Source organism: Leuresthes tenuis, unplaced genomic scaffold (genome assembly GCF_036924035.1).
Source record: "Leuresthes tenuis unplaced genomic scaffold, fLeuTen1.0.hap1 SCAF_13, whole genome shotgun sequence".
Classification (NCBI taxonomy): domain Eukaryota; kingdom Metazoa; phylum Chordata; class Actinopteri; order Atheriniformes; family Atherinopsidae; genus Leuresthes; species Leuresthes tenuis.
Genome location: NW_027325367.1, coordinates 20,171,410 through 20,195,013, shown reverse-complemented (window position 1 = coordinate 20,195,013; position 23,604 = coordinate 20,171,410). Strand labels below are relative to the sequence as shown.

General features: G+C 39.1%; 1 protein-coding gene across 1 annotated transcript; it reads right to left on the bottom strand.

The window, feature by feature from the left end:
• Window positions 1-51: 51 nt before the first annotated feature.
• On the bottom strand, window positions 52-22,962 carry cnstb (consortin, connexin sorting protein b). Its single transcript, XM_072362517.1, has 11 exons — window positions 22,737-22,962; window positions 18,355-18,947; window positions 16,121-16,230; window positions 14,328-14,358; window positions 12,244-12,330; window positions 12,031-12,142; window positions 11,412-11,433; window positions 11,251-11,314; window positions 9,617-9,885; window positions 3,351-3,495; window positions 52-3,144 (listed from the first exon to the last, which is right to left on the bottom strand). Exons 2-11 carry the CDS (start codon window positions 18,440-18,442, stop codon window positions 2,936-2,938), a joined length of 1,137 nt encoding a protein of 378 aa, XP_072218618.1. The 5' UTR covers window positions 18,443-18,947; window positions 22,737-22,962; the 3' UTR covers window positions 52-2,935.
• Window positions 22,963-23,604: the final 642 nt, after the last annotated feature.

Genomic DNA, 23,604 nt, shown 5'->3' with positions numbered 1-23,604 from the left:
GGTATGCTTGCCGGTTTTTAAAAAAAGTCAGACTATTAAACACATCTTCTTTATTTTTGCTATTTTCACACGAAATGTGAAGCAATATTTTTTTTTTAGTCAGGACACGTCTTTACAAAGTACTCATATTAACATTCTATAATTCTTTTGTACTTGTGGACACAAAGGAAGAAAATATTGAAACACAGAAAGATGTATTGCATAACACAACAGTTGGTAAACAACATCCACAGTGACAATTAAGAGGTAATATCTGTCATCTTGCACAAATCTGAAGTTCAGTAGGAGAGATCAAAACTTCATTAAAAACAAATGGCTAAAGAAGCATGCTGGTCAGATTTAATTTCCCCCATGTCACTGAAATGCAGCCTGGTGTTCACAGCCTTGCTTTCTGTTGTAGTAATTGACACAAGAAATGCAGTTGTTGGTCAATAAAGCTCTGCAATCACACCATGGTAATAATATCATTGTTCACCTGTTGGCAAAACTAGAGGAAAAACAAATGGATTTAATCAGGAATCATGATGTTGAACAGAAATGTCATGGTTACACATGTTAGTATGAAAATGATTATATCAAGTATGGTAAGCAAAAACACAGGGGATGAGTATTTAGAGGGGCTTTCTAATCATTGTATTGTAAACTGATCATTATGATGGCTACACTAAACACTATATATTTCCATACAACGAACCAGACTTCCTGAATTTGCACATTCATGCAGACTATAATATGCTGTGCCATGTTTAATAAGGCACATACAGTAAAATGCTTCCTTGTGGACTGGTCGTTCCAAGAAGATTTAAGAAGAGGAATGTTGGAAGTACCCACTTATGAGGTAAACATGCAGACTTCTACACTGTACTCGTGTAGCAGAGATGGGTCTTCAAATTAGCAAAGGAAATTGGACAAGTAAAACTAAAGGAATTTTTTTTTTTTTCAAAAATCATCATTTGGCCCATTAATATTATCACACACGTATGATCTTGGGTATCATAACAACTTCGTTCTGTACGTATAAAAACAGAACACCGTCAGTGAAAACGATTCTGAGACAAATGACACAAATGAATCTACAGTTAGAAATGCAACAAATGTATGAGAAACAACCAAAAAGAGCTACTTATTCTGTTTTACTGCAACCCCAAAAGCTGGTATGACAAAATGGTCATTTAAAAAAAAAAAAAAAAAACAGCTGTCATTCATTGATTTTTCTTTTTTAGTTGTATTCAATTTCAGACTGTATGAAGCTAACATATTTAATGTTTGTCATGTATACTTCATTCAATATGATGATATACACCCATTTCTGAATATCAGGCCTGCGACACAATCCAAAGACAGTTGGGTTAGGGGCAATTCAGAGATAAAAATCCCATTTAGAAAAAATAGAAAAAAATTTTATTTGAAACTGGTGATGTCAATAAATTATTTTAATCCTTTGGTGTAAATGCTGTGGCCATAAAAGGCTAAGTTTTTGAGGAGCAAAGATGGGAAGAGGATCTCCAGATTGTCAAAAACTGAGAAAAATAACAAAATTGAAACAATGTTTCTCAAAGAAAGGCAGAAAAGGATTTGCATGTTACTCCTTCTACAGTGCATGATCTAATGAAACTATTCATGGAATCTGCAGGGATATCCGTGCATTAAGGGCAAGAGAGCAAGCCCAGGCTTGACACCTGTGATCTCTGATCCCTCAGCATCTCTGCATTAAGAGCCTTTATTCCACAACAACTCTTATAACCATGTGGGTTGGGGATTACTGTTGGAAACCTTAGTTGAACACTATAATACATGCACAACCTTTACTGTTGTGCATGTATTATTCTGGGATGGACAATCACACTGTGGAAACGTGTGTTATTGTCAGATCAATTAGTCCAGATGTTTTTTTTGGAAGAAATGGACAAAAGATGAAAATCACCATCCAGACTGTTATCAGCAAGAAGCCCAAAAGTCCGGTTCTGTGATGGTGTGGGGTTGTATCTGTGGTGTTGACAAAGCTCATTTACACCTCTGTGATGACAACACTAATGCTGAAAAGTGCCTTGAGATTTTAGAGCACCATATTGCCATGTTTAACATAACATCTTCTCCAAAAAGCCTATTATTTTTCAATATGAACATGAAACAAATTATGCACACTTTACAAATGCATGGCTGCAGAAGAAGAGGGTACGGGTACTGGACTGGCCTGCTCACAGTCGTGACCTGTCCCACCTTAGGATGTTTTTTCAGTAAATATGGAAAAAAGAAACGAACACCTGAAAAGCCAGAATGACTTTGAAGTGATGCGAGAAGGAATGACAACGTTACAAAGAGGTAAAAACCCCAATCTTTTTGGAATGTGTTGCAGGCCTAAAATGCAGGAATGGATGGATACCAAATAATTCAACAAAGTTGATGAGACAAAACATAACTTGAGTTCATACTGTTAGCAATTATATAAAAGCAAAATTAAATGTTTTTTCATCTCCCATGCCATGCCAGCTTTTTCATCTTCATGGTTGTTTAAATTTAGCTGAGAGGTGTTAGCCCTCTGATGTAGTTCAACCACATAAACAGTAGGAAACTTTTTAGTTGTTGTTGTTTTTGTCCACCAACAATATGTGTGCAGTAATTTTCTTCTGGGTGAAGAAATGTGCATTCTGACAGGTTGTTTATTTAGAATAGGCGCTCAAAACGACACCTATAACCTATTTGTAGGTCCATTTGATCGAGCTTATAACTCTTAGTGAGACAGAGGTTGCAAGCTCTTTTGTTCAGACACAATTCTGAACTAAAGCAAAGCTTTAAACTGTCTGGACAGCAGCATCAGGTTGCCGCTGGTACTATAGGTCCCGTCAACATCTTGCTGACTCTAAATTGCCGTCTCTGTGCATTAAAGCAACAAATGTGTCAAGTAGTTTTTTGTCTGGAATGCAGATGAGTGGGTCTAAGTCCCAAGTGGCAGCCAGTGTCTGAGCCCCTCAATAAACCCTCGTACATTTGTGATGTAGAAGTCCACATTGTGCGTGAAGTCGGTGCAGATGTTGGAGTAAGTGTCCACCACCGTGCAGTATAGTGCAGTCCCACCTATGCTGATAACCACAGTGACCAGACACAGCAGCAGCAAGATAAGGCAGGAATCTCCACCCACCTCATCTACAAGTTAGAATACAGAAAAAACATTAGGTGCGTCTTTGTAGTGTCAAAATATTTTCTGACAGATCTTATATGGTGTGAAGATGTCAGCATCAGTCTAGGAATTCCTCAAACCAATTTTGTAACAATGTTGATAATTCTTTTGCTCTCTTATATTGATATATACTACATAATTCACTGGAGTCTCTACATTTGTTGCTCTGTACCTTGCTCAAGGCCATCCTCTGGCTCACTAAAACGAACTTTGCGTTTGGAGCTCTGTTTAACATCAGCACTGTCTGGGGGGGGCAGTCCATCCAGCGATGCTCGCCTCCTCTTCAAAATGGAGACGAGACCATCTGGGTAGGAGTTCTGATGGAGACACAGAGATAAGGAAAATGAAAACTAATGTTTTGGCAGTCCGGTTACACAGCTGCTACCAAAAACTGGAATTATAACAGGTGTGTGCGGTGTATGCTGCACATAGCATGGCCATAACCCAAAGTGAGTTTATACACCGTGCCTGTCCACACAGCAGTTATGGTTACTGTATGGCTTTTCTTTTTTTTTATCAATGTTCACAAAACTCTTTTAGGTGATAATATTACAAAAATGTTAATTTTGTTTGACAAATAAATCTGACTAACAGGGAAGTTTTAAAACTTGCATGTGCTGCTGGACCTTTTTTATTTAGCCATGTCCAAGTTATAATAAAGAAAAGATTTACTCAAGTAATCAAAACAAACACATACACAAAAATTAGGCACTGATTTATTTGGCCATCTGTGGGCTTAAAGATTTAGGGGGAAAAAAATCTTCAATTTAAATGGTCTCTCAGGTTGTGTGCACCGTATAATATGCAACACACATTTTCCGCTCGCTCCGGCCATCAATGTTTACTTGAACGCTGCATTAAAACATCACATCTGAAGAACTGAAAACTGTGCCGCTCTCTAAATATTTTAGGCAAGACCCATTAAAACCACAAGAACAGATTTAGAGTTTTGACGGTGTGCTCAGAGCTGCTTTGTTCACTGTTGCTGCAGAAATTAACATAAAAGACAACCAGGAAGTCTTTGGTAAAATATACTTTCGCTGTTTTTACCAAATATATTTTTTCCACAAATCGTGAAAGCAAGGAAATGTCCAAGTTGAAATTTAGCTGCTTGCATGGAGTCAAGTCAGGTTTGGTGGCACATTAAATAACTATGCTAAAAAGGTTAAACACTTTTATTGGTGAGGAGTCTTTGAACATTTACCCTGCTGTAGGAAAAGGAACTTAAATCAAGAGTGTAATAGACCATATAATAATTAATTCTGACTAAAAGGCTTTGTCACGATTCACAACTGTTCCGTTTTACATTTGGATTTAAACACCGAAAGAAAACCCACAGAAGACGATGCAAGACATAAATCATCAAAGAAAGCCAGTCTGCAGAGACATTGATACAGAAGTTTAGCTGTAGCAAGCAAATTCAGCATAGATGAAGCACAATTACAGCAACACAGAAGCAAAAAATATTCTCTGTGCATGAAAAATTCAAGAAGTCTTGACTGTTGTGTTTGGAAAATCATTGGGCAAATATATATATATATATATATATATATACGTGTAAAAAAAACCTTGGATAAACAGTGAAGTATGCTCCATGCTGCATGTACGCTCCACTGCATTTGCCTCTGGTGACGCAGATGGATACAAAAAGGCTAGATATGACCTACGCAGATCCATCAGGGAAGCCAAGAGGCAATACAGACTGAAGCTGGAGGGATATTACAACACCTCAGACTCCCGATGCATGTGGAAGGGCCTGCAACACATCACCAGTTTCCAGCAGAGGAACAGCAGGGTCACAGCCAACTACAACGCATCACCAGATGAGCTGAATTCAATTCAATTCAGTTTTATTCATATAGCGCCAAATTACAACAAATGTCATCTCAAAGCACTTAAATAATATAGTCCAATTCAAGCCAATTGGAGTTCAATTCATTGTAATCATAATCCAATGAAATCCAATTAATTCATTTCAAAATAATCCAGATCATTCATATACAGCAAATTCAAAAACAATATCCTAGCTAAGGAAACCAACTGATTGCACCGAAACTTCTCTTCAGTCCAATCTCCCGTCCTGAGAGTGCGCTGTGGCGCTGTAGGTGGCGCTGTACCCACTTCAACTAGGGGTAATAGAGCCACTTCCAGTTGACCTCTTTACCACCAACAACAACAACAAACTCAGGCATTCGAGAAAGATAGCAAACGAAGAGCAAGATGAAGCTGCATTCCTCTACATTTCGTTTGTGATGAGCATGGTTATTGCACTAACGCGATGCACAAATTAATTTTGTGACGGCGGGGACAACAACAGTAAGATCGTCTCCTTCCACGTGCTTCACCACATTGTTTCTCAATTCCGGTCCTCATGACCCACTGCCCTGCATGTTTTCGATGTTTCCCTCCTCCACCACACCTGATTCAAATGATCAGCTCGTCATCAAGCTCTACAGTGGCCTGATAAGGAGCCATTCATTTGAATCAGGTGTGGTGGAGGAGGGAAACATAGAAAACATGCAGGGCAGTGGGTCATGAGGACCGGAATTGAGAAACCCTGGTCTACAAGCACGTTTAGTGAGACTATCAACTGAGTTATCTCGGGGTCTTAATCCGACTGCGAGTAACCCGATCCGGTCCAATTTTTTCAGACTAAGGCGTATACATGACCTTAATAACTCAGTCTTATTGTAATTTAGCCATTAATCCGATTTTAACAGTGCCATGTAACCCCACTGACTGTAAATCCCCAGCAGACAGACTGAAAAGCTCTTCATCCTTGGACTGACATCCTCTCTCTGCTTCTGGGTCCTGGATTTTCTCACGAACAGGCTGTTAGAGTTGGTACCAGGACATCCAGCTTCAAGACAGTCAAGACACTCCTGTACACCCTCTTCACCTACGATTGCATCCCCTCCCAGAGCAACACCTCCATCATCAAGTTTACTGACGACACTACTGTCATTAGGCTGATCACCAGTGGAAAAGAGACAGCCTACAGGGAGGAGGTGGCTCAGCTGGTCTCCTGGTGCCTGGAAAATAATCTCTCCTTAAATAAAGACCAAGGAGATGATTATCGACCCGAGGAGGAGGAGGAGAGAGCACCACGCCCCGCTACACATCGAAGGGACACGGGTGGAGAGGGTTAAAACCTTCAAACTCCTCGGCACTCACGTCATTGAGGATTTTACCTGGACACACGACATACAGCAGCTCGTAAAGAAGGCTCAACAGAGACTCTTCTTCTTGAGGAAGCTGAGGAAATTTGGAATGTCCACCAAACTCATCAGCAACTTCTACAGATGCACAGTGGAGAGCGTCCTGACAAACTCCATCACAGTGTGGTATGGGAACTGCACAATCCAGCACAGAAAGGCTCTCCAGCGTGTCATTAAAATGGCACAGTTCATCTGTGGAGCTGCCTTCCCCCAACTACAGGACACCTACAACAACCGGGTCACTAAAAGGGCACAAAACGTTGTCAGGGACCACACCCACTCACAACACAAACTGTTCACACTCCTACCAGGCCATCCCCAGGATGTTAGGCTTCTGAATCATGGACTATAACCCCACTTTTGGACAATAACGATATCTACTTGCAATATTTGCAATTTTTGCACATGACATTAGCACACTGATCTTTTGTTGCATTATTTGCACTTTACATTTTATATTCTATATATATATATATATATATATTTTATATTCCCTTTTTTTTTTTTAAAAGTGTGGTGTGTTGTAATAGCATAGTTCTTTTGGTTGGGAAGTCGCAAAGTAAGATTTTCATTACCCAATAATAACCACTGTGTCTGTTATTGTGTATATGACAAATAAACATCTTGAATCTTGAATTTATATATATATCAATATACAGAATATACGCATGTTAGGGCTGTGCGATGAAACGATAACGATAGATATCGATGAATAACTTTTCCTTGACAGAGATATGAAACATGGTCGATATACTTTTCGATAGATTACATTCGTCCAGACATTTGACAGACAATACGAATAGCCAATGACAACAAGAGTTGTGCCACACTGAACCAATCACGTGGCTGGAATAGAGCCATGCTAGCAGCGAGTCATGGCGTATTTGTTTGTGCTGCTGCAGCCATATAAAAAAAGAAAATAAGTGCTCCCTCGGAAGAAACGATGGAAGACACAGCCCAAGGTGTGAGGGATGACATTGTTGATGACATTGTTGATAAGAAGGGCCCGAAAAGTTCGGTGGTGTGGAGGTATTTTGTTGTTTTGAAGTCCGACATGAAACAGAGTTGTGTGCACTACAACTTACACCTTATCATCACCTGAAGCAGCGCCACCTGTTTGAGCACGGAGAATGCAAACTGTTTTTGATTAGCTGACCGGTCAGATATAGGATTTTAATTTAATATACCTGTTCTGTATTTATCTGAAACATAGTATTACGTGTTATGTTAACCTTTGACAGAAAATAAATGTTTAATTAAAAATTAACCTTCTGATATTTTAAAATCTCAATTAAGAGTAACAGGTAACATTTAAAATTCACAAAATAGTGATTTGTCTTATATTGTGATATATATAGATATCGACTGATATAAAAAAATATATATCGTGATATGACTTTTAGAGCTTTAACCTGCATCTGTGGATGCTTTTGTGGCAACCTTTGTTCACAGACAATGATTTATTTCCGGAGGTGTTCCTGAGCGCATGCAGTGATTTCCATGACAAAGTCCTGCCAGTTTTTAATGCAGTGCCACCTCAGGGCTGGAAGATTACTGGCTTCCGGCATTGATTTTCAGCTCTTTCATTTACAGACGGAAATTCTTGGACGCAGTTTTTTGTAGATGAACCTCTACCCATCTTTACTTCCAAGAAACTCTACTTCTCTGAGGGGCTCTTTTTAATACTGACCACTTTACCCATTATGGTATCCTAATTTGTTACATGTTCCTTTTAAATATCACTTACTTTTCCAGCCTTTTGTTGCACCCATCTTAACTTTTTTAAGAGACATATATGTTTTGGGAATTGGTATTTTGACCATTTTAATTCTAGTTGTTATGAACTAGGTATACAGTTGCATATAGATGCATAAATGCTGGAAATGTAAATGGGTCTTGAGTCCTGAAGACAGCCAGCTGATGGGCTAACTAACAGATACGTTCAGCAGCAAAGCGATCTGAACATACAGAAAAGTCCAAAACAACAAAGCATCGCAACAGATGACTCACCTGCAGTAGAAAAGTGTGTCTTTGAAATATTTCAAATGCTTTAGAGGGCTCTTAGAGTTCCTTCCGGGACAGCCTTTTCACGTATTACACTGTCAACAGTATTCTATTATGTAGCTATATAATAGTGCAGGTGTCTGTTGATCCGATTTTTTGTAGAGGTCACTTGACTTTGTTAAGGCCCAGTGACTGAGGAGTGAGCTGCCAAACTAAACAGCTTTTTTTCCCCTTTTTTTGGATAGCCTTTTGTCAGCCCTACTTGCTGCTGTTCATTTTTGCGATAAACCCAGCAAATGTGTGCAAGACTTGTTGCCTCAGCTTTGCTCATGTATCAACACCACCATAGGTCATTAAAAATCCCAAAAGATACAAATTATTCCTTCAGCTCTGACAGCTTCTTTTAAAAATAAAAATAGGGCAATGCTGCAATTTGCCGGGAGCTCACTCTAGCTCTGTGTTTAATATTTCATTTTTACATTTGGTTTTGTAATTAAGAGAAAATGGGAAATGCAGCTTAGCTGGTGGAGCAACTCCAAAACTCACATGAAATGAGATACAACAAACAACAAAGGAAAGAAAACCTCCCACTCAAACTTCCACTGCCTTACAAAATAGTGTTGATCTTGAATGCATCACTTTGAGGCCCTCAGCTTGTACAAATTGTTATGAATAGTTCTGATTTCACCTTCAACCACACCCCTTCAGCTCAGTGTCTGAGCCAGAATATGAGGTGTTGGCCCAGATCCTAGGTCAGTAATCTAACACATTTGGCAGGGTAGACATCTCAAGTGTGAGACCACACCAGTGAACATGGGAGGAGGCTGATAATGATCTCACACAGGGACAGCAAAGACTGCTCATGGGAGTGTCCCAGCAAAGAAAAGGGCAGATCAGGATGAAGCCTGTTTTTTCTGCAGAAACTTAGTACAGTAGACAAAAGACAAGAGAGAGGAAGGAAGGAAAGTAGATGCATGCAAAGTAAAGAAGACAGGAAGGAAAGAAGGTCTGCCGACATGGGGGATACAGAGCAGGAAATATACCACATTCATCTGTAAATTATGTTTGCACCGTATTTCCATTAGATGCAAAAGTATTTCTGCAGTCCATGCACTGACCTATACCAAATGATGATCATTGTTTTTTCTTTCATCTTCTTCAGCATGATTAAGCAAGTGGAAAGGCAGATCAACAACTCACATAAGTGTATACTTACCCCCTCTGTATGGGACATCTTGGCCAGGTCCTTGTCCGAGGCCTGGGGTACTCCTGTTGGCCACTCCACCTTCACCTCATCCTCCTCCGGTGTCTCCACACACTGCTCCTCCTCCTCTTCTTCTTCTACTTCCTGTCCTTCCACATATGTCTTTTCTCTCTCATCCTCCTCTTTTTGGCCTGTCTGTTGTGAGGAAAGTGTGGACTCAAGGCTCCGTTCTGTGCTTTGTTCTCTCTCTTCATTGCTGTGTGTCGTTTCAGGCTTGTTGGCTAAAAAGCGGAAGAAGCAAAGCACATCCACTACACTCGACAAGGATTTTTTATTTTCACAGTTAAATAAGGAGCTGAAGTGATCAAAGGGAGAGCTTTTTTCCTTTCATTTTTACATTCCTCCACACGAGTATTAAATTGTCAAGCTTAAGCCACTTTCACTTAAAAATGCTTGTTTTAACAGCCAACATGTGTGCTTTTTACAGTGTCTGCAGAGTGAATGCTGGATGCATCGTGGACTTTGATAAAACCAAACAGATCACTAGAACTTTATGAGGCTATGACGTGAGCTGGTATGCCATATGTCAGTGTTGCAATTAAATCAATTTTTAGTCATGCGATTTTTTACTTTCTCACTGAAATTACAAGTAACATTGTCACAACCATTACATTTGCTAGTCAACTGCTGCTGTTAATTGTGTTCAGCTAAGCTACTATGATCTACATGGTGGATGAACAAATGCACTGTCACTGTGATTGGTAATTGGCTTGCATGCAGGCAATGTTTAGCTTAAAGAACAATTGTGCCAAAGTGTAGCTGTATCCTCAGTCTTTTTTATTCCTTTGGTAGAATCTGACGGCGGGGATACAGACAGTGATCAGCAACAATTTTAAAACCTCTGAGGTTACTAGAAGTGAAACCTCCATGGATGGAGGACAAACCGTGTGGTTTGCAGCAATGTTTAGTCAGGTGGTAAATGACAATATAACGTCCACATGAAAGCCAGAAGCCAAGAAAAATAAAACCACCCAGCGCATCATTTTATGTTTATGGCCTTCTTCCCATAATCCACACCGCTATCTTTTCCCCAAGTAATCAATGCACACATCTGACCATCCAGATGATGTAAAAGAAAATTTATCACCACCAGGCTTCCTTTCTCCATTGCTTCATCGCCCAATTCTGACACTTGTGCCCTCTGCAGGGACTTTCTGTGGTGGATAGTATTGAGTATGGTGAGTGAGTAGGAGCTGTTTGTTTCTTAATCAGTTTGGTTCTTCTGTGGGCACAGACCACACAGGCCAACTCTAAATCCCTGTGTGCATCAATAAGCTTCGGGCAACCAGTGACTTTGTCCCTGGTTAACCTTTGCTCTTCTACTTTTTGTAGATACTAACCATTGTATACTGGGAATAGCCTCTGCTTTTTTGGAGATGGTCTGATCAGTTATCAAGTTATCACAGTTTGGTCCCTGTCCAAACTCAGATCATTTCCCCTAATTGCAAGACATCTGTCTGAAGAACTGACCATTTACTTGCATTCTAATTCATCTCACTGATTGTCAGGTGCCCCTGTAACAAGATAATCAACGTCATTCACTTGCTCAGTGGTTTTACTGATGTTGCTATAGAAAGTGTTTTTACCCTCATCGTGACAGGATTGTTGAGTTCCGTGCTTCTTCTGACTGTCTTTCAAAGCTGCATTCAGCTTGTTCGGTGGGAAAAAAACATAGTTGACAAATTCATCGCACGTAGAAGTCTGAAATTGGTCAAAGATCAAGGGGAAGGACAGGAATATGTCTTACCTGGCCATCGCTGATGGATGGTCTGAGTACAGCCCCAATGAGACAGAGATTACAAAAAAAGGGAAAAGAGTAAGAATATCCAGACAGGCCCCAGGAGAAAGAGACAAAGAGAGGTGGAGAAAGTCCAGTCTGACAGTTTTACTGGTGTGTTACAGAACTTATCAAACTTGTGTTAAACATTTGTCAAGCCTTTTTAGCAGAAGACTGCATCTATTTCTCAAATTCAAAATCACCTGCATCAAATGACTGGTCTGTAACAGAACACAGTGTCATATATTTTTGGACCTGTCAAAATACTGATTTTTATATATATTCCAATGTGTTTGTCTATCTCCATTTCATCCTCATGCATTACCAAAGTCTTGGTTGATGACTCCTGGATGTGTCCAAATGAGAGACAAAGATAGCAGCTGATTACATTAAGGCAGAACTGATCCTTAAAGGTTTCTGCCTAGGTGAAATGGAGACGGGATGTGAGAAATGTGCTTGACATACTGTTGTTGTTCTGGGTTTCTGCTCTTTGCAAACTCCATATCAAAGACATAATTTGAATGTGTAAATATGCAACAGAATGTGCAACAGAAGTGTTGCAATGTGAGGAAAGTCTGCTGTTGTTTACTTGAGGTGTGTTCTGCAGACGTGACTCAACATCTCAATGTGTTTCTCAGTGATGCCGTCTGTCTCAACAGGCAAACCACTCATAAGGTCCTTCTTCTCCTTCCACTGGCTCTCTGTGAACACATATAGTGCAGATGCACATAAAATAAGTGCAGTGTCACCCCTTTATGCCAGTATGGCACAGAATTACACTGTAAATAGATGCAGACCGTACCCCAGTTCTCCTGCAGGGCGGCGAGGTTGGAGAGCAGACGTTCATGGTAGAGCTTCTCCAGCTGTAGGAACTGGATGGCCCCCTGGTCTGATATCATCACCAGTTAAAGAGACAGCACACACTGCTACACAGTTTCTGCATTTAGTCAGTCTAGCAAACAATATCATTCAGTATATTCAGAAAAAACATTTTGCCAGATACCAATAAGGATAGATTCAGAGGACATGAACCATTATCCAAGATCAATGTGACTGTAGTAAGTGTTCATTTCTTAATAGATACACTGAGATGCTGCCGCACAGATGACATTTTTCAGGAAGGTAAGTGAATGAACATTTACTCACTTTACTTTAGTGCTGAATTTACTTTATGGAATAATTAAACAAGTCTTCAGCTAAATGAATAAATCAACCAAAATATCTTAGTGTCCAAGTTATGATTAGATTAAAATTATGATTTCAGAAATCAAGACTTTAAAGTTACTTTAAAGGTCACCTCCTCTAAAAAGTTTTTTTTTTTATTTCTAGCATGTCTAGCATGAAAAAAATATGTTTTCCATGTGTTACAAGACATATCATGAACAAAATCAGCCATTAGTGCTATGACTGAGGATTTCTGCGTTGCATCTACAGATCACAAATGAAAGTCTCAGAAAGGCGAGGTCAGAACCAGCTCCATCCAATTTTGATTATTTGCAGGATGGGGCTGTACATACAAAATTTGCATGTATTGGGAAGAAGATTAAATGAGAAGCGACCAAGTGGAGGGGAAATTAGTACAGAGAATATTGCTCCCTTGCTCCTAGTCAAAATAGAACCTACTGCTGAAACGGCTAGCTCTGGGAGTGCCGGACTACATAGGGTCAGGAACCGTGCAAACTTGAGAGCTAGCAGAGAGAACTGCTAAGGCCAACCGAGAAGCCACATCATTTGTGAGCAAACATGAAGCAAGCTAGTTGTCGAAGCTTCTTGGCTAGCCATGCACTCTAGGTTAGGCTAGGCTCTAGGCTAGCAGGTTCAGCAGGTAATCTTCAGATTGGCTTGCATGGCTTGCCAGGTGTCGCTTGGCTTTTGGATTTTTTTCAAGCTAAAACCATAAACTTGCAATTTGGAGGTGCACAGATGAGGATTTAGAACTGCCAGAGTGGGACTTTAAAATAAATATCAACAAAAGCCCCCACCAATTGACAACCACAGCTAACAATTACCATATACTCATCAATAAAAAATTTTCATGTGGAAACAACTGAAAAAAGCAGTATAATCAGAAACTTTCTAATCTTCATTGAAAGAAATGGATTTTCTTGCTGAAGTGGGATGTTCATGTTGTTCCATGAAAATATTTCCTAATCAGCAGCTCCTTTCTTAATTTCTTACCCAAACCTCTGCAGTGTTTCATGCAGCTGGACACGTTTCTCTTTCTGACTCATAGATTCATACATTCTAAATTCTCGCCATCTCTTTTCCTCACCTTATTCGGAAACACATAAACACACACTATCCTTGTGCAGCAAGACAGACTGACAGCCGTTGCTATGGCAAAAGCATAAACAGCGCCAGAGGAAACTACAACTGCAAGCCCTTTGGGCTTTGAGCCAAAGTATGGGAACACCCAGCGCCTGACACTAAATACGCAGACAGAAAACAACAAGATGGACAAATATGTGGTTCAAAGAGGGAAAAGACATGATAGACAATTCTTTTGTGTGTCTTACATTTTACATCTCCTTTCTAGATTGATGAGCAGTATTTTCTTTGTCTCTGTTGAATTCAAATTCATCCTTCATACAAGCAGGTCAGGGCCCAAATAAATAAATTCATAAAAACAAACCAAAGTTAAAACAACAAACCATAAATCCCCAAATCTGCTCTGTTTTATGACCCTTGCAAATGGTAATTCCATGCTCAGCTAAATAAGATGAGCGCTATACAGTAAGATTATGCCATGCACTTGATATCACACTCCTACATCTTTTTTCTTCTTTGATAGCATGAGTCTCAATCCCACCTGGAGAGACAATAGAACTGACGAATGCCACAATGCATTGAAACAGACATGAGGTCACTTTGCACTTAAAAGGATACAGTCCTCTTCCAGGGAGTAGGCCTCTGCAATCTTTAAAAAGAAGATAACTGATTAAACATGAGGTGCAGTATGCCGATTCACAGTACTGTTACTCTGTTCCATAAAATAAGTTATGTGGCAGGTTTTTCTTGTGAAAAATGCAATTAAACCATGAGGCATCAAGGTGCAGATTAACCTTAAATCACACTAAATCACACTGCCTGCTTCAAATGATGCTGTACAACACTAATGAGGGTTTTCAAATAAATGTAGATGTTTTTGCTTGAAAGTTACCAAATCCCTTTGAAGATGTGGATCACATGGCAGCATCATACCAGGATACAGGGACATACAGACATTCTGTGAGGCATTGAGTCACATGAATCTACTTATGGTCCGGATTAACATGTCTCTGTGGGCTACCATCAGTAGACTACTCAATTGTAAAAATGAAAAAGGGATATGTTTATCTTCAATAGACATTGTTCACTGACACTGTAATTCAATCAAAGCACTTGTCTTGGAGTAGAATCATTTAAGCTTTAGTGTCAAGACAGTTAGTAATTACACCTATACTTTTACAGGGTTGGGAAAAGAAAGTCCAGTATTTATTATACATTCTAAATTTCTATCAAATTGTACCTTGTTGTAAAACAGAAAACAACAAGTGGAAACAACATATTGTTATAGTTGGGAACATTCAAAGAGAATTTTTGTAAAATAATTTCTCTTGAAATACATTAGTATAATTTATGGTACTCAAAATATTTCAGACACAAATCACTGCTAATTCTAAATGCCTTAGTGCATTCTTTATTGATTTTAAATATGTATGCCTTTAAATTCTGCCTTGACCATAGTCTTTAATAGCCAAAAATTACATCACAAGCTCACATCGAACCTACATGGATGCAGGAAATCATCATTCATATCATTATTTAGTATTTCAAGGTCAATATACACTTTTCTTCAGCTGCACTCGTTTTCCTGACTTGTCTAAGTTTCTTATAAAGGCCATTCTGCACCCCAAAATAGCAGCAGATCGCATGTATGGCCAAATATGGAGCTTACTTTTAAAAAGAGAATGGTGAACACGGGCCATGTTTCTGCTAAAAGTAGGCCTGGCGTGCACATGTCAGCAGAGATTCCATGTACTTGGAACAGATTTGTCATAAAAAACTCCGACAGAACTATTGACTCTCACACAAACATGTCATATATACTTACATTTGTCAACTGAGTTGTAGTCAATATTGTGCTGCATTTCCTCAACTTTCCCTTCTCAATATTTGAAGCAAAACAGCTTCCCCTTTGTTTCATGATTACTGCAGCTGGCAGCAATGCAAAGTAAACTACAAGCTTCTCAATAGCTGAGACAAATTAATCATATTGTGAGTGTTGGTTGGAAATTTCAGTCTAGAAAGTACGGCATACATAACTTCTGGTCTTTTGCAAGACCTAGAACTAAAGAATATATAGCTCATTTGTAATTAGCATGTGTATTGAAACCGATAATTAAGAGCACAGACATATTTTATTTGCATGGCTACGGTGAAAATCTAACAGCCAATTTTAACACACACCAGCCCAAGAATCTGTTAGACTTGCCTCTATCAGCTCAGAAAACATAGATTTTGTAAGGAGGGCATGCAGAAAGAGGCAGCTATTCATTGATGTAAGCTAACAAACAAATAACAAAGAGCACTCTTTTGTGTCTGGCTAAATAAAGATGCAATGAATTCCCTCCTGATTTGGAAGAATATGTTCCTCCCACATGTCTCACGTGTTAAACCGCACACACACACACACACACCTGGTGTAGGGAGTGTGGTAGCAGAGTGTAGTCAGGGTTTTCTCCAAGGGACTGCAGGGAGGCCAGCAGTTCTGGGCTGGGGCCCTGTGCTCCATCTGTGGAGACACTTCCTAGAAACAAAATAAAAAACAAACATTAAAATGAAATGCATCTAATGCTACACATATTATGTCAGTAACCTGCTGCTTGTCTTGACTTATAAATTCTGATCACTGTATCTTCGATGTGTTTCATTACTGACTTTCTCAATGTTTGCTTGGTCAATCATGGTGTTGAATCGTACTGGTATGAGAAAGAAAATATAATGTACCTTATGATAAATTTAATACATAATCATAGGTTGATGACTAGTCCAGCTAAGCCTGTTAACATACCACACATGGAACACCCCACAAAGTTTGATATCCGACTGAGAAAGGTATAGGAATCTCACCAACCTAAACCCCAAATCCAATGGATGCCCTGCATATAAAAAGTTGTGATACTTGCAGTTTTTGTCTCATTGACCAACTGACCAACTTATGTTTGTGAATATATTGCTTTAGTGTTTACATCAACAAAATACAGTGTAAAGTGTTGTTATTAGCTGGTACTGCTAACGTGAGCTAGCCTATGAGGGAGCAAATTCTACTGGTTTTCTGACTCGCAATTGGAATTATTTCTTGCTAGCAGCTTAGGGGGCTTTAACAAGCAGGTAAAAAAAAGAAAGACATCTGTAATGTGATGTTGCCTCGTTGAAACTCAAAATGGAAGATCTAGAGTTTCATTGTCAGTCAAGATAACAAGCTAGATATCTTGACATTGTAGGTGTCTTGAGCTAATTGAGTAATTAAATATATGTAATATATTTATGATTGTGAAACTGGAATTACTACTAGTAATATTTTAGTTACATATATTTGCACCTGAACAATAGATCTACAAAGAATGATGTTGGGGATTTCTAAAATCTCTTTTTTATTTGGAAGAACTGGATTACAGATGTATGCATTCATGTCCAATTTATTATCAACAGCTTTGTAGCTATTAGATTTTTCAAGAACTCCTGCTGTAACTGTATGACTTAGAGCCTACAGTACTGTGTGTTCTACAAACTAACGTGTGAAGTTTGAAAAACTGGAGAAAAGTTTAACAAAGATATTATAATCTGAGAAATTGTCTTCCAGCAAGTCTGCAACTTAACTCGTGTCAGGGGTGAAAAGTCAAGATATCCCAGACGTCTCTGTTTCATCCGTTATTGCCATTCTTTATCTGTATCCTCTGATTTAGAAACAGATTGGCATAGTTCAACATTTTCTGTTTTTACCAACGCACAATGAAACTCAGTTTAAAGGCATCCAAGAACTATATATTGACATTGTAACACTTTGTGAACTTTAAAGACTGTTGGGGAGATTTTGTTACTTTAGACAGACCCACGGAAGCAGGTTTCCCCAGTTTCTGGTCTTATGCTAACCAAAACCATTGGTCATTTCCTGCCTCTACTTTGATGTTTACCTTTTGATTATGATTGGTAACAATCTACTAAGTCTGAGAGAGAAAGCCAGTACATATTTTCAGCTCAACCAGCTTTAAAAAAAAAAAACACTGATCATTGTTACAACACTATGTAAGTGTGTGCCTGTATGTGAAGGGGAGACAGTCTTTCTCTGGAGGTTTCCTTATGGCAATAAATTGTGAGTTGTGGGTTGTGAGTTCATGTTAAGGTTTAGGCAAGTGATTGCAGTAAAGGTTAGCCTCCCGGAAATTGTGTCTGGATGTGTGTGACTCATCCCCCAGAGAATATGGTAAATGTGAAAGCTTACTGACAGCCTGAAACCATGACTGCGACAATCAGTCACGATGCACTGTAAGTGTAACTCTTATATAACATTGCTTATGAAATGCAGCTGTATCGCACATTGCAACATTCCAACAGTATTGGCTGTGGCATTCTTACAGCTTAGTGACACGCTGATCTTCTTAAGTGCTGCACAGGGTAACAGTTTGGGTGAAACCTGGTTCCACAGATGAATGATAAGCTTTGGGCTGTCCTTAAAAGCTTTAATCAGTAGTTTTCTGCAGATTGTCTGTTCTCACAGTCCTGTACTGTGCAATGAGATAAATAATAATACATAATACAGCAATAATAAAAAGCACAGAAAAACAAAATGACCTGACTTGCACAAGCACACACAGAAAGGGGGGTAAAACAGTTGAACATTGCATACAAATGAGAAAAACACGTATTTTACCTGTGACATTATCGACGAACACCCTTTCTTCTTTTTGTGTAACATCTGCTTCAGTACCTTTGGGCTCGCTGGTGTTTTTATTACCCATCACCTCTGTCAAAGTTGCAACCTTCTTCAAGTTTCCCCAGAAGCTTCCCAGGGATCTTTCAGTAGGCCGTTGCTGGGCCTCTTTTTTTTTTTAAATCCTCACTGGAAAAACATTAATTATGTAGCGTTTTATCAGAGTGCTTCCTCCAAGCAGAGATAAGGAAATTACTTTGGAACGTTTGCTCCTGTGCAAGTCCCAGGAAACGATTCAAGGGCGCCTCGACACTAGAGAGTGAGGTTTCAGCGGCTTTGGTTTGTGATCACTTTTGACGGAGCATGTGATTCAATCCTGCATCACCTCTTTTGGGTGGCCAAGAAGAGAGAGGTTTGAAATGTCCCCCACAGTCCACAAAGGCTAGGCTGTGGATGATGCCGTACCCAGCCCTGACAGACTTTTCAGAGTCACCCAATCCCTTATGGTTTATTACGCCTTTTTTTCTTCTTCTTCTTCTTCTTCTCTTACAAGCTGAATTCAGTATGGCTTCTTTTTCTTGTCCCACAGTAAGCTGTCAAAACAATAGGACACATTTAAAAACAGGACACAACATATGTATCATGCATACACGACATATTGTTGAGATGGAAAAAGAAGAGAAGCAGTGTTTCTGATGAAATGCCAGTTACGTTATTGACTTAATGGGTTGTCTTTGTGTCTAAACTATGACTGCCAGCTGAGGCATGAGAGAGTGCTCTATTCTGAATAAGTCTTCAAAGTTGACTGTGTCGTCAAACAATTAGCAATTAGAATGTCACACGCAGCACAGACAGCTCTCTGTATACAATTCTATCATTTGTAACAAGTTCTTCTGTTGGAGAGGGTAGTTTTGAACTAAAGAATGACTAGTGTATGCTCTGCCAGGAAAAAATATACAAAACATTGTGGTGAATCATGAAATCAGTCTATTGGATTGTTAGATATCTGAGAGATTGGTTGGTCCAGTGTGTGGTTAGTCCACATATTAGTGTTTGTTTGGCTTAAGGACATTTAACAACAAGTTCCAAGAGTTTACATGTAACCGTAGATTAGGCTCACATCACAGAGAATTACCCTTTATAAGAAAGTCACTCCAAACTAATTATTCCTACCACTAATCACACTCATATTTTACCAAATTCAGTATTGTCAAGTCTTTGTAGATTTCTTTAAGTTTTAGAGACACATTTATTTCATTGCAACAAATAAACACCTTCCCTTTGTTTAAACTGTTTAGATGGTTTAAACACAACCTCTCCCAAAGCCTACAAAAACTCCATCCCTCTGCTTCTTGAGTATACGAAGGCAACAGCAGCAAAGCGGCAGATATGTAAATTTCTGCCTCATGTAACTTCCACTTCAGCCTGAGTGCTCTGAGAGCACGGAAGCTGTGTGCTGCTCTTGTGTTCACTCAGCATGTTGGCTGTCATGTTAAAGTTATGGATTCTGCAACATGGAATGTGACACAAAGTACAAACGCCAGGAGCAGAGACTGAGTCATAGGAAGTGAAGCATGAAATCAAGATTGATGCAAGGGAGGCTTAAGTTGAAAATCTGTGTTAATCACATTGATATTTGTGGGTTTGCTTTACAGTTTTATCTCTTGAGGATTAATTTACGCAATAACAAATGAATTATTTGTCTTAATGCTGTTCACTTTTTAATAACCTGACAGTGAATGTAGAGAAACAGAATAGCCCAGGACGATCAATACCACTCTCATGTCTGGTTCGCTTGGCTCAGCATAAAATCTAGAAACATTAAGAAACATTTAACCCCACTTTGTCCAATTCTGAGTCACTACCATGCTTCCCGACTGAGAAATTAGCCTCAGTCATCTCATTGATGGTCATCTAAATGTTTGGTGCTGGTAGGTGGACTTAAGACAGACATGCCAGCTCTTTCCCTACATGCCTCCTCTATATATATTGAACTAACCAGCTACTAGAATCATCGTAATATTCACTGGAGATATAAAAAAGTTGTACTGATCTTTGTTTAAACACACTTCCAAACAATGCAGTTATAGCCCAACTGCAGCACCAATACAACTCCTACTTTGATGAAAGATGCAAACAGCAACCTTATTTTTTTAAATTGTCAAAAGTCTATTGATGTATTTCTTGTCTAAAACTTCAAGTTCAAACTCAAGTTGAAACCTTAATTAAACCTGTCAGACAAGAAAGGTTCAGCCTACAGTTAGGCCGGAGTCACTTAAAATGGGTCACTTTTTTGGTAAACAAAAAAGGTGAATAAGTGTGCTTGTTTTGTAGTTATGAGTATCAACAAGCATCTTTCTGAAGTGCTGCACAATTTTCAGGTAAAATGTGCCAGATATGGGCGAAGACAAACTTTAGCTGAAAAAAATCAATTAAGTCTAACTCTAAACATTGTTCAATTCAATTCAATTAAATTTTATTTATATAGCGCCAAATTACAACAATTGTCATCTCAAGGCACTTAAATAATATAGTCCAATTCAAGCCAATTGTTCTTTTCTAAGCAACAATTTACTGCATTCACGTTATCCTTTTTCCTGCTTCTGTGCTGACGTCTTGCTTCCTTACCATGTTTTTATCTTTCTCTCCTCTCCATCTTTTCTACCTGCTCTTCTGTAACTCCTAACTTAGGAGAAAACTATGCTAAAGTTCTGCATGGACACACATCTGGTGGTAAGAATGTTTCTGTATTCAGTTTCTGTGTAACTTCTATTTGAGAGTGAGGCCTATTTGCTTAAAACTGTCTATTTCAGCTTCTTCGTAAAGCTAAAATGGGCCAGTTCGCGCCTCGCATAACTTTTTTCAGGAAATGTATATATCGTTGGAAAATTTTGACTTTTTTCAAATAAAAAAAATCAAAGAAAATTTAATCATTAAATTAAAAAAAAGAAATACGTTTGTTGGATTACTTAAAGTTATTAATGAACAGTTTTAGTTTTCAATTACATTTGCTATGTCACATGTTGAGGGTTTAATATTACCTTTTATTGTACATATTTATGCATTGTGCTTATATGGAGTTGATATACTCGTTTTTGAAGGGCAACAAGCATTGACCCCACGGTGTGAAGGGTTAAAACATGAAAAAGAGAGTTGAGTGTTGAGAGAAACTGCTACATGCTTACAGGGGAAGTCAAAACAGGTGGGATGAAGCCTACACTGGAAAAGTACTGGACACAGGGAGATAGGGAGGAGTATTCCCTCACAGGGAGAAGACATCTGAATGGAGCAGAGATGGGGTACGACGAGGCCGATATCGCACCAAGGTGGTTCAGGGAAAGCCAAATCTAAACCACAGCTTCTCTCCAACTTTTGGATCAATAATATTTACATCACATTTGTATGGCAATATAAAAGTTTATTCTACAAAAGAGTGGTAGCCCTTTTTCTGATCAGACTGCCTGGCAGAGAGAGGTCCACAGCGCTGTGTAACTTGAGCCTTGAATCGTTTAATAAATTCTGAGCTAGACTTGGAGTTTGTATATCTTCTCTCTCAGACAAACGAACACCACACACACCCACTTCACAAATTATTTTTCTAATGGACATTGTTTCTCTCAGCTCTGCCCAACTACACAAGCTCTGACCAGTCAAAAGTGTTAAGTGTCATAAAGCAAAATAAGCTCATGTGGTTTGCTGTAAAAACACAAATGTAAAAAGCTATGATGCCACAACTTTATTTGACACATTCAAGTTTATGACTAATTTAAGCTGTTTTCAACTAACGTAATAAGTTTTAATGTCTCTAAATCTGTTGTAGAGCCCGGGAAGTCCCTCGTGCACCTCCGCATCCTACCCGACAACCACCGGCCAACTGTTCTTAATTACCGTAATTGCCAGTGTAAAAAAGAAAGGAAAATCTCGCACAGGTGGGTTGATGAGAGTGCGTACGTGTGTACGTATTTCAGACGTTTTGAGCACGATGATGCTCGCGCTCACTGAGCTATGGACGGTAGACGGAGTTTAATTACGTTATCGCAGCCGCTTTGTTTTTATTTTTGTTTTTCTTTAGCTGGCTTAAATGTATACGAGTCTCTCTCGTTTTTACTCAAGACTATCGACGTAAAAAAGAGGTTGCGCTTAAAAGACAGAACACCACAGCATCCATTTAATAGCGCGTACAAAGTATGCTCATCATGTTTTGCTGCTGTTACACTCCAGCCGTAACAACCAGTACTTCCAATAGTTGCTGTTAAACCCATCTTAATTAGATTCCTGTTGTAATGGCAGAACGATATCCAGGGTGTACATATTTGTTAACGTCTGAAAACAGACGGAAGAGCTGCACAACACTGGGTATGGGGATGGAGAGCTGTACTCACTGCTGAATGATTATCGCCTGAACATCAACGCCTTGAAACAGCGTTACGTCTCCCCCGCCAGCCTACAGCAGGATCCGCAGAAAGCTCACTCTGTCATCTTTCCGTCTCTCATACTCTTTCGTGCTTCTTGTTTACGCTTCTATCCGGGAATTTATCTGCTTCCTCTCACTGCAAAGACATATATTCCAACATGACATTCCTATTTATTTATTTCTTCAAGCTGGCGGCCGAGACTGCCATCTTCTGGCAGATGTGTCACACTGGCTGCTGGTTGTGTCAGTGGTTATGTAACAGCAGGAGAAGCAGTTAGATGAAGGGGCGTTAAACTGAAAAACCGAGCGATGGATTACAGGGGAAATGACAAAATGTTGCCTTTATTGTATTGTCACTTTTACATCATAAGAGGAGAACACATAAGTATTTATCAGCTCGATTAGTTCTTGATAACTGTGGTTAAGCCTTCATTTCTAATATTACTCAACCCTTCCCCTTCTACCTCTTTGTCTTACTATATGTAAAAGGCCTGTAATACACTTCAAACAGGAAGTGGGTGTTTGTGCAATATTTTCTATTTGACACAACCTCACAAATGAGCATATACTGATTTTATATGGAAAATTTTGGTTTTAGCAATTTCAGGTGTCCAGAGTATTAAATATTGCGGAAAAATGAAAATGGGCTCAAAGTGCCGACTTCTGTTCTTAATTTGAGGGTAATCTTTTTTTTTTTTTGTCTTCAGTTAGAGAAATGCATCCTGATCAGGTCATTAAATGCTTTTCTACTTCTTAACCTTCTTAATCCTGGGCTGTTTTCACAATATGTTCCGGTTCAGTGTATCCCAATAAATTCAGAAATTCATCCAACCGCC

Bases quoted from the DNA above. Each gene is read 5' to 3' on its own strand.
- cnstb (XM_072362517.1), bottom strand. From the start codon at position 18,442: ATGGGTAATAAAAACACCAGCGAGCCCAAAGGTACTGAAGCAGATGTT. The intron at 16,231-18,354 runs GTAAAATACGTG...TTTTGTTTCTAG, and splicing joins GTTCGTCGATAATGTCACAG to GAAGTGTCTCCACAGATGGA. The intron at 11,315-11,411 runs GTAAGACATATT...CCACCGAACAAG, and splicing joins CATCCATCAGCGATGGCCAG to CTGAATGCAGCTTTGAAAGA.